This window comes from Arachis ipaensis, chromosome B5 (assembly GCF_059453495.1).
Source record: "Arachis ipaensis isolate K30076 ecotype BB chromosome B5, ASM5945349v1, whole genome shotgun sequence".
Classification (NCBI taxonomy): Eukaryota; Viridiplantae; Streptophyta; class Magnoliopsida; order Fabales; family Fabaceae; genus Arachis; species Arachis ipaensis.
In genome coordinates this window covers 90,853,759-90,865,453 of record NC_142440.1, presented here as the reverse complement: position 1 = coordinate 90,865,453, position 11,695 = coordinate 90,853,759, and the positions used below count along the sequence as shown (strand labels likewise).

General features: G+C 40.0%; 1 protein-coding gene and 1 non-coding gene across 2 annotated transcripts; both read right to left on the bottom strand.

The window, feature by feature from the left end:
- Window positions 1-438: 438 nt before the first annotated feature.
- Window positions 439-1,240, bottom strand: LOC107640705 (uncharacterized). The gene is made up of 2 exons (XM_016344209.1): window positions 902-1,240; window positions 439-852 (listed from the first exon to the last, which is right to left on the bottom strand). Exons 1-2 carry the CDS (start codon window positions 1,238-1,240, stop codon window positions 439-441), a joined length of 753 nt encoding a protein of 250 aa, XP_016199695.1.
- Window positions 1,241-8,151: 6,911 nt separating this feature from the next.
- Window positions 8,152-8,259, bottom strand: LOC148564933 (small nucleolar RNA R71). Its single transcript, XR_015885029.1, has one exon. It is a non-coding gene; the product is annotated as a small nucleolar RNA R71 (small nucleolar RNA).
- Window positions 8,260-11,695: the final 3,436 nt, after the last annotated feature.

Genomic DNA, 11,695 nt, shown 5'->3' with positions numbered 1-11,695 from the left:
AATCAATGCACATTCTCCACCAAGTTATTGTCCTTGTTGGGATGAGTTCATTCTTTATGTTGAAGATGACAGTCATGCCTCCCTTCTTTGGTACCACCTGAACTCGGCTCATCCAAGGGCTTTCAGAAATGGGGTATATGATTCTAGCATTCCATAACTTCATCACCTCCTTTTAAACCACCTCTTTCATGGTGTGATTGAGCCTTCTTTGAGGTTGTACCACTGGCCTTGAGTTTTCCTCTAGAAGTACTTTGTGCATGCATACGGTAGGGCTTATGCCTTTCAGATTATCAATTATCTATCCCAGTGCACTCTTATAGGTTCTCAATACATAAATTAACTCTCATTTTTTTTGTGCGCTCAAAGTGGAGTTAATGATCACTGGAAAGGTCTCTTTATCACCAAGGAAGGCATATTTGAGGTTTGGAAGCAGAGGCTTCAACTCTTGCTTTGGTGCCCTTCTTCCTTAACTACACTTGAATTTTCAAGTGCTTGTGTCTCCATTGAATCTTCCGCTTGAATGTCTTGAGCTTCCTCTTCATGTACTTCATATTGGCTTGCTTCAAGTGCTTCTTCAACTAAATTATCCACCATATCAATCCTCATATAATTTTCTTTCTCAGCGGGGTATTGCATTGCCTTGAAAACATTGAGAACCATTTGCTCATCATGCATCCTGAGAACAATTTCACCCTTTTCAACATCAATGATCGCCCTAGCTGTGGCTAAGAAAGGTCTTCCAAGAATGATTGAGTTACTTCTTTCCTCATCCATGTCTAGGATCACAAAGACAGCTGGGAAAATGAACTCTCCAACTTTTACTAACAGATTCTCCACTACTCCATTGGGTATCTTGAGAGATCTGTTAGCAAAGTTATAATGACATTCTTGTAGGCTTAACCTCCTCTATCATCAATTTCTTCATCATGACAAGAGGCATTAGATTAATGCTTGCTCCCAAGTCACATAATGCTTTATCAATTGCCATATTTCCAATAGTACATTGTATAAGGAAGCTTCCTGGATCTTTGAGTTTTGGTGGAAGCCCCTTTTGAATGATTGCACCGCATTCTTGAGTTAGGATCACAATCTCTTTCTCATGCCAGCTTCTCTTTTTGGTGATAAGTTCTTTAAGAAACTTTGCATACAATGGCATCTGTTCCAAAGCCTCAGCTAATGGAATGTTGATCTCAAGTTTCCTGATGATTTCAAAGAACTTAGGGAATTGTTGGTCCCTCATCTCTTTGTGTAGCCTCTATGGGTAAGGCAATTTGGGGGCATATGGCTTCACTTCTCTCTTCTTGTCTTGTGTTTATGGCTTTATGATTTCCTTGTCTTTCTTAGAGGCTTGTGCCTCTTTATCCTTCTTGTGCTCCACCTTGTCATCTTCCTTTGGCTCTGTTGTATCTTTGTTGATGTCCTTGGTGTCTTCTCCAACCATCTTGCCACTTCTCAGCTGTATAACTTTACATTCCTCCCTTGAATTGGTGATTGTATCACTTGGAAAAGTATTAGCTGGCCGCTCAGCTAGTTGCCTAGCCAATTGCCCCACTTGTCTTTCAAGATTTTTTGTAGTGGCATCTTGTCGTTCCTGTCCTTTAGCTAGGCTTTGTATAGTCTGAGCAAGTACTTGTGTGGTTTGGTTGAGAGCTTGCAAGGTGGCTTCAAGAGTTGAGATTCTGGTCTCCTGGTGGTCAATAGGTGGTTGGTTGGGGTATGACTGCTACTGATGGAAGTTGTTTAGGGCATTGGGGTGGGTGTTTTGTGATCTGAATGGAGGTGCGAAAAAGTTATTCTGGTGGGCTTATGAGTTGTTGTGGGGTTAAGGATATGTGTTTTGTGGTTTTTTATGTTGGTTAGTGTTATTGGATGGGTGATTTTGGTTGTTTGTGTCACGAAAGTTATTAGAGTTAGGGTTCCTCTGCCATTGATTTTTATTGTCACCCCACCTCAAATTAGGATGGTTCCTCCATCATTAATTGTATGTATCACCATGGAAGTAATTTTGGGAAGAACTTGAAGTATTGTGCATATACTGAACTTGTTCAGGCTGCTGCTCATTATTGCATTTCTCAAATTCGTATTGACTCCTTCCATTTGAGGTTTGGCTTGCTGTGCTCACTGCAGCTAGTTGAAGTCCATCTATTCTTTTTGCCATCATTTTCATATGCTGTAGGATTTGTTGATGAAATAATTGGTTCTGTGCTAATATAGCATCAACACCCTCAAGTTCTATCACACTTTTCTTTGGGGTTGAGTTGTGATAACTCTCGGATGAATAGAAGTATTGATTATTTGCAACAACATCAATGACGTCTTGAGCCTGTTTAGGGATTTTCATCATATTGAGTGATCTACCTGAGGAATAGTCTAGTGCCCTCCTTGCTTCTAGAGTCAAGCCCTCATAGAAGTTTTGGAGTTTTACCCAATCACTGAACATGTCAGGTGGGCATCTTCTCATCAAAGCCTTGTATCTCTCCCAGGCTTCATATAATGACTCTCCCTCCATTTGTCGAAAGGTTTGAACCTCTGTCTTTAGCTTAATGATTTTCTAAAGTGGGTAGAATTTAGCTAGGAACTTGCTCACCAATTCATCCCAATTTGTGATGCTCTCTTTAGGAAAGGTTTCCAACCATTGAAATGCCTTGTCTCTTAGAGAGAATAGGAATAAAAGTAGCTTGTAAATGTCAAGATGCACCCCATTTGTCTTGACCATTTCACATATCCTCAGAAAAATAGACAAGTGTTGATTGGGGTCTTTAAGAGGACCTCCTCCATAAGAGCAGTTATTCTGAACCAAAGTGATGAGTTGAGAATTCAATTCGAAGTTGCTTGCATGGACATTTGTGGTAAGAATACTACTTCCATAATGTCTGGGATTGGGGATGGTATAGGAGGCCAAGACGCTCCTAGCAGGTTGGGCATTGTTCTTGGCAACCTCCTCAGGTGGGTTGTGTAAGTTGTCCTCCATAACTTGATATTCTTCTGAGTCTTCTTCACCAATTACCCCCTTCCCCCTTACTTCTCTTCTAAATCTCAGTAAAGTTCTTTCAAACTCAGAATCAAAGGAGGTAGATGCTTCTCTCTTTCCTCCTGGCATGCACAATCACAAACAAACCAAATGAAAAATCGACACTTTAGTGTTAGAGTATTGTTAAAGAGTTAGGTGACACATAGTGTCAAACAGTTAGTATGCTTTTAAACCAAATGAAAGAAAAATTCCTAATCTAGACTACCACTAACTTAGTCATTGTCAATCTTAACCAATCTCCGGCAACAGTGCCAAAAACTTTATACGGAAAAATTCAATCCGTATAACTACCGGCAAGTATACCGGGTCGTATCAAGTAATAAGACTCATGAGAGTGAGGTCGATCCCATGGAGATTGGTGGATTAAGCAATTTTAGTTGAGTGAGTGTTCTAGTCGGACAAATAGTTTATGATTTTTGTATATTCAACATTGAATTTGACATGAAAATAAAGTGCAATAAAATAAATGGCAAGGAATTGAAATGACTGAAAGTAAAAGAATGAAGTAAATGAGTGGAAATGTAAGAGCGGAAACTTAAAGCGCAAGAAAATAAGAACACAAATGTAAATGGCCAAATCTTAAAATGCAAGAAAGTAAGAACTAAAACATAAATGGCAAGAATTATAAATTGCTAGAATGTAAACGGGAAATTCCATAGTGGGTATTAAAGAGAACTAGAAACTCAAAAGAACTGAAATGAAGATTTAGAATGGGTAAGATCACTAGGGATCAGAGATGTTGATTTATCATGAATCAATGGTGATCAATTCCTTCTCAATCATGTGAGTAGATCTATGGTGGATTGTGAGTAACTAAATCTCAATCTCTTGATAATTAAATTTCTCCTATCACAACCAATTTTCAATCTCTTGATCTAATTGCTCATGAGAAGAGGTGAAGATCAATTTCTAATCGCGATGCCACACAATTCCCAGGGTTTCAATTCAAGGTGGTTACATCTCACATACCGGACCAAGAATGTATCAACCAAGAGAATTGTGAGAGAACAACTCCAAACTAAATTTTATAACTCTTTTATCATGTTCATCATACAATTCAAGGAGATTCAATCCCTCTCTCGATAGTAATTGAATCTATGAAGCACAAGAGTTTCCTCTTAGATAAACTAACTTGAATTGAGAAGAAAAGAAAAACTATTAATTCGTTAAAACCAACAGAGCTCCTCCCCCAGTAAAAATGGGGTTTAGTGACTCATAGCTCCAAGTACAAACTAAAAGCTGGAAATTAAGCTAAGTACCAAAAATAAAAGAAAAACTACAAACGAGGATGAAAATAAAAGTGATGTAAAGTCTCTGCTCCAAAGTCCTCTCTAAGTTCAAAAGCTATCCTATATATACTCTTCTTCTCATCTTCAAAATGGATCTTCAAGTACTTGGATGTGGCCTTTTGGCCTTGGTTGAAGTAAGCTTGGAATGGCTCTTGAAGTTAACGCTGAAGTTAGTGCACTAACGTTGCATGAGTGCTGATAAACCCCATTTATAGGGTTTATCTTGCGTTGACTTTAGAGGAATTTTATCATCTTTTCTCACATTTATCCAATGAAATAGCATGGTTTTGTAAATTCTCCTTTAATTGTGCTTAAGAGTGAAAACATGCTTTTTAGGTCTTAGAATAGCTAAATTTAATTCACCTTGATTCCATTAGATGCCTTGATATGTGTGTTAAGTGATTTCAGATTTAGGAGGCAAAGATTGGATCAAGGGAATAAAGAAAAAGCATGAAAAAATGGAGAACTCATGAAGAAATGAAGGAATCGCAAAAGCTGTCAGGCCGACCTCTATGCACTTAATCGACCATAACTTGAGCTACAGAGGTCCAAATGAGGCGGTTCAGTTGCATTGGAAAGCTAACATCTGGGGCTTCAAAATGATATAAAATTTGCCATAGTTGCATCGCGTTTAGGGGGCGCACGCGCACTGTACGCGTACGCACCGTTGCTGCACGTGATTTATTTAATGCAACACATGGCCAGCAATTTCTGGTGCATTTTGGGCCCAATCCAACTCATTTCTAATGCTATTTAACCCAAGGATTTAAGAGGGATGACGCATCTAGTTAATTAGTGAGTTTTATTTTAGTTTTATCATGCTTTAGTTAGTTTCTAGAGAGAGAAGCTCTTTCTTCTCTCTAGAATTAGGAGTAGGTTAGATCTAGATTAGGATTTCTTAGATCTAGTTTAATTTCATGCTTTGATTTACTTTTTTTTTGTAATTCTTCTTCTTCTACCTTTTCTCTTTCTAGTTTTACATTTAATTCATGTAATTCTTTACTTTTATGTTCATGCACTTTTGTTTCTTCTATTTTCCTTTAATGCAATTTATGATTCATGTTCCTTTATTATTCAATTGAATTGTTGTTGTTTAATTCCTTGCAATTGAGTAGTATAGATTTAATTTCCCTGCAATTTTACTATGATTTCCTTTTATGCCTTCTAAGTGTTTGATAAAATTTTTGGTTGGATTTTAGAGTCGAATTTTATGCTTTTGGCTTGGGAAGGTAACTTAGGAACTCTTGAGTTACTAATGTCGAAGTGATTGACGATTGGGAGCCATTAACGCTAGATCTCACTAATTGATTTGGTGTAGAACTAGGACTTATGGACTTGGATTGACATAGCTCATTTGACTTTCCTTTATTAATTAGGGGATGACTTAATGGGGTTGATCCTTGCCAATTCTCATGTTGTGGTTAGTGATAGGGATAGAGATCCTTGACCACCAACCCTTGCCAAGACCTTTTTAGCAATTAGTTTATTTCCTTTGCCATTTAGATTTCATGTTTTTTATCTCAAAAACCCCAAAACATACTCCATAACCAATAACAGGACACTTTATCACAATTCCTATGGAAACGACTCGAGGTTCCAATACTTCGGTTTATAAATATAGGGGTTTGTACTAGTGACAAACAATCTTTTGTATGAAAGGATTATTGTTTGGTTTAGAAACTATACTTGCAACGAGATTTCAATTGTGAAATCCTAGACCATCAATTTTCCAATCATCAAGTGCCCCTGGAAATAAACGTTGGAACTGGCGTTAACACACTAACGTGCCCACTAACACTCTACCTAGTGTGTGTACGCACACTGCTTTGTGCGTGCGTACACTGGCCAATTTTTCTCATGTGCGTACGCACACTCCCCTGTGCGTATGCACACTCCCCTGTGCGTATGCACACTACCCAAAATTTCAAATGCTAGTGTTAGTACTGGCGTTAGTGCATAGTGTTAGTGCGTTAACGTTCCACTTGTGCGCACGCACACTGCTGATAAACCACTATTTTATGGTTTATAATGTGTTTACTTGTGTGGTTTTATCATGATCTTTACCCACTTATTCATATGATTAGCATGCATTTATACTTCCTTCCTAAAATTATTACATGATTGAAAACTTGCTTCCTAGAGACTTTTAATTATGTATTTTAATTCTCCTTTATTCCATTCGATGCCGTGATCTGTGTGTTGAGTGTTTCAGGCTTTATAGGGCATGAATGAGTTGGAGATTGGAAAGGGAGCTTGCAAAATTGGAAGGAACACAACAAATTAAGGAGATGACCAACGAAAAGTGACGCGGTCGCATGGCTCACACGACCGCGCGAAAGAGAGGAAATCGCAGTGACGTGGCCGCATGGCTCACGCAACCAGGCGGATTGGAATAGCACAAGTGACGCGGAGGCGTGGACGACGTGCCCGCATGGCAAGCAAAATTCCGAATGACGCGTCCGCATGAATGACGCGATTGCGTGACGTGCGCAATCTGCAGAATTCCCTGGGGGTGATTTTGGGCCCTGTTTTGACCCAGTTTTCGGCTCAAAAAAGCAGACTAGAGCCAGTAGTTATCCCTTTCCTATGTTATGAGTTCTACATTCACAATGAGCGAGTAGTTCCCTAACTTGATGGGGAGTTGATAGAAAGGAACCCTTGAGTTGGGATGCTTAAAAGAAAAATTGTAATTGGGTTTATTATTGGAATGCTCTCTAATCACTGACACTAATCCTTTTCAATTGAGCGGATTGGAACTTGTGAATAGAAACAGTATTCCAACTTGTTTGACTTTTCCTTACCTAGTAAGGGATAACTAAACAGAACAACCTTCAATTATCAATTAATCTTGAGAGTACTTCAACAAGAATAGGGCTTCCAACTAATCTACTCCCAATCAAGGCTTTTATTTAGCTTACTTAATTTCTCCAATTTAATTTCCTGTTTATTCAATTCAAACCCTTTTTGAAAACATCTGATTAATAAAATAGCACACCTTTCCGTAACTCGTTGGGAGACAACCTGGGATTCATACTCCCAGTATTTTAATTTTGATTTTTGTGACAACCCTTCTAAATTGATAAGGGGATTTCTGGTTGGTTAAGAACTATACTTGCAACGCATATCTCATAACATTTCTTAATTCGCCAATTTTTGCCACGTCAATTTTTGGCGCCGTTGCCGGGGAGTTTCAATAGAGTGCTAAAGTTATTAATTGGAATTTATTTATTTGCATTTTATTTTATGTTGCTACTATGAGCTGCTTGTTTCTTTCGCTAGATGACGCGTTCACTTCCTGATCCAAGCTTGCCAGTATTCGATCCTGAGATTGAAAGAACTATTTCACGAATAAGGCAAGCTCGGCGTCTGTTAGTCCTTTCTGAGGGCGGATCTGAAACGTCATTTGAGGAAGAAACTAGCCCCCGTTCTACTGATTTGGTTGATTTACGTGTAGGTGACATGGCCGAACCTAGGAGAGTTACTATCCAGGAGGCTGGAGCCCCTGATTTTACAATGCAACTGTTTTAAGCGCATCACCCAGCGGTGGCTACAGACTTTGAAATAAAGACTGCACTGCTCAATTTGATGCCCAAGTTTCATGGCTTACCTGCTCAAGAGCCTATCAAGCACCTGAGAGATTTTCAAGCAACCTGTTCTACTATCAGGCGTGATGGTGCAGATAAAACTTCAATTTTGTTGAAAGCTTTCCCATTTTCTCTTTAGGGAAAGGCAAGAGAGTGGTACTACACTCAACCCGCAGCAACTGTATCCAACTGGGATACACTTAGAAGAGAATTTTTGGAAAAGTTCTTTCCAGCTGAAGTTACTGATAAACTGAGGAAAGACATTTCCATGATTGTTCAGGACGAATCTGAAACTCTCTATGAATACTGGGAGTGCTTTAATAATCTTCTGGAAGCATGCCCCCACCATATGATTGACAAGATAGTGTTGCTCGGTTACGTCACACAGAGCATGAGGCCCCAAGATAAAACCACATTGAAAAGTGCTAGCAATGGGTCTATGAAAAAGTACAAGACCACTGATGAGGCATGGCAATTGATCAGCGACTTAGCTGAATCCACTCGGAATCACAGGCAGAAATAAGGCCGTTCAAAAGCCATTGCAGAAGTATCCTCTAGCAGAGAGACTGCTGCTCTAACTCAGAGTATCTGTGAAATAACCAACTTGCTGAAGCAGATGCAATTGAATCAACAACAAGTTCAGCAAGCTCAACCTTCTCCACCACAGCAAAACCAACAGTTAGTCCCACAGAGAGTTTGCGGAGTCTGTGCTGATTATAGCCATTATACTGATGAATGTCCGCAGCTCCAGCAGGAAGACAACACCGTGGCAGCCACTCATAACTTCTATGACCGCCCCAACCAAGGGTACAATCAAGGTGGCAATTACAGCCATGGATGGCAGGACAATTCTAACCAGAACTAGAGGGACAACAACAACAGAGGAGGCAGAGACAATCAGGGAAATCAGAGGTGGAATAACAACAACAATAGGCAGTAGAACCAGAACTAACCTTACAGAGCACCTCACCTGAGGCAATCCCAAGGACCACAGAATACCCAACAGCAGACCTCTCAAATTACTTATCCTTTTTCATCTGCTAATGATGACTTACTACAATCTATTGATTGGAGACAACAGACCATGGAAAATAACCTTTATGCTACACTAAATGGTCTGAACTCTACCCTGCAAGCTTTTGTCTCACAGATTGGATCAATGAATAACTCCAATAACCAGCCTTTGAGCTCCAGTGGAATTCCCTCTCAATCATTACCCAATCCAAAGGGTGGCATTAATGCCATCACCCTAAGGTCCGGAACCACACTGCAGGAGAGGAATCAGGAGGAGCCAAGCCCACCAGAACACGCCTCAGCTGAAGAGGTAGTGGAAATAGAAGATGTTGAAGAGGAAGAGGACATACGGGACATAGATGAAAAAGAAGAAGTCCAACCACAGGAGGAAGCACCAAAGGGCGCAGACACTGCAGAAGACACCACTCCCATTCCATTTCTACAACTTGCAAGGAAGCCCAGGAAGCAGCTGGAACCTGATCCCAAAATGGTAGATATATTCAAAAAGGTTGACGTAACTGTTCCTCTTTTTGATGTTATTCAACAGGTACCTAAATATGCCAAGTTTCTAAAAGATTTATGTATACATAAAGACAAAATTAATGAATTAGAAACTATTCCTTTAGGTAGTTCTATATCTGCTTTAATGGGAGGTTTACCTGAAAAGTGTAGTGACCCAGGTCCATGTATGGTTAATTGTACTATTGGTGGTGTGGTATTTTCTGACTGCATGTGTGATTTAGGAGCATGTGTGAGTATAATGCCTATGTCTATATATGATATTTTGAGGCTCCCTCCCTTAAAAAGGTCGGTAGCTCGTTTTGTGTTAGCAGATAAAAGCATTTTACAATGGCTGGAGTTGCTGAAGATGTATTACTGGGCATTAAGGGGCTCACATTTCCCTTTGATTTTTATATCCTAGAGATGCCCCAAAATGACTCAGAGAAGCCGTCATCAATCCTACTCGGAAGACCATTCCTGAAGACCTCGAAGTTCAAATTAGATGATTTTTCAGGAACATACTCTTTTGAAATTGATGGCCGAGTAGTAATCTTCAATCTGAATGGAGTTATGAAGCATCCTCTGGAGGATCATTCTATCCTTCAGTGTGACATCATAGATGAAACCGTGGCTGAAGTTCACCAGGGGGAATTTGAAGAGAAGTACATAGGACAAGGTCCAAGTGTGGGGACATTCTCAGAGGACAATGACAGTGCTTTACCTTTGTCACCAGCTCCAAACAACCCAGAGCCTGGCCATGATGAGAAGTTAGAATTAAAACCCCTTCCTCCACACCTCAAATATGCTTACCTTAAGGATGAGTAGAAGTTTCCAGTTATCATTGCAAGGGAATTCACTTCTCAACAGGAAGAGCAATTACTTAGTGTACTGAGGAGGCACAAGAAGGCAATTGGTTGGAGTTTGGCAGACATAGTAGGCATCAACCCTCAAGTCTGTGAGCATAGAATATTTTTAGAAGGGGGAGCAAGACCTGTCTGTCAACCCCAGAGAAGACTAAACCCCACTATCTTAGAGGTTGTCAAAAAGGAAATGACCAGACTACTGGAAGCAGATATCATCTATCCCATCTCAGACAGTGAATGGGTAAGTCCAGTACAAGTGGTGCCCAAGAAGTCTGGAGTCACTACAGTGAAGAATGAGCATGGAGATCTCATTGTAACCAGAGTTCAGAACGCCTGGAGGGTCTGCATTGACTACAGACGCCTCAACCAGGCTACTCGTAAGGATCACTATCCTCTTCCATTCATTGATCACATGCTGGATCGCCTGTCAGGTAAATCACATTATTGTTTTTTAGATGGTTACACGGGTTATTTCTAGATTCATATAGCTTCTGAGGATCAGGAAAAGACCATTTTTACATGTCCTTTTGGGACTTATGCTTACAAGAGAATGCCCTTTGGCTTGTACAATGCACCAGCTACCTTCCAAAGGTGCATGATGAGTCTTTTCTCTGATCTTATTGAGGACTGTATGGAAGTTTTTATGGATGATTTTAGTGTATATGGCGATTCCTTTAGCCTTGGCTTAGATGGATTATCTAGAGTATTAGATAGATGTGTCAGTACAAACCTTGTATTAAATTTTGAAAAATGTCACTTTATGGTAAAACAAGGTATTGTACTAGGACATGTTGTATCTAATACTGGCATTTCTATAGATCCAGCAAAGATGGATGTTATTTCTAGTTTACCTTACCCCTCTTCTGTGAGGGAAGTCCGTTCGTTCCTTGGCCATGCGGGTTTTTACAGGAGATTCATTAAGGACTTCAGTAAGGTAGCACTTCCCTTATCCAGACTACTACAGAAGAATATTGAGTTCGAGTTCAATGAGGATTGCAAACAAGCATTTGATAAGCTGAAGACCGCCCTGACTCAAGCTCCAATTGTGAGAGGACCAGACTGGAGACAGCCATTTAAAATAATGTGCGACGCCTCCAACCATGCAGTAGGAGCAGCACTGGCTCAGCGTGAAGGTAAGGACCCCTTTGTTATTGCTTATGCGTCTAAAACTTTAGATGCCGCTCAGTCCAATTACACTACTACTGAGAAAGAGCTTCTTGCTATTATTTTTGCTCTGGATAAATTGTGAGTCTATTTAGTTGGTACGAAGGTAGTAGTGTACTCGGACCACGCATCTCTAAAGTATCTGATGAGATATTTTGGTGGAGAAACGAATCTCTCCCAAAACACCCGAATCTAACCGGCAAGTGCACCGGGTCGCATCAAGTAATAAAAACTCACGGGAGTGAGGTC

What these genes read in the sequence shown, in the direction of transcription:
- LOC107640705 (XM_016344209.1), bottom strand. Translation starts at nt 1,240, where the DNA reads ATGAGGGACCAACAATTCCCTAAGTTCTTTGAAATCATCAGGAAACTT. An exon ending in AGAAATTGATGATAGAGGAG is followed by an intron (nt 853 to 901) that starts GTTAAGCCTACA and finishes AGATCTCTCAAG; the next exon opens with ATACCCAATGGAGTAGTGGA.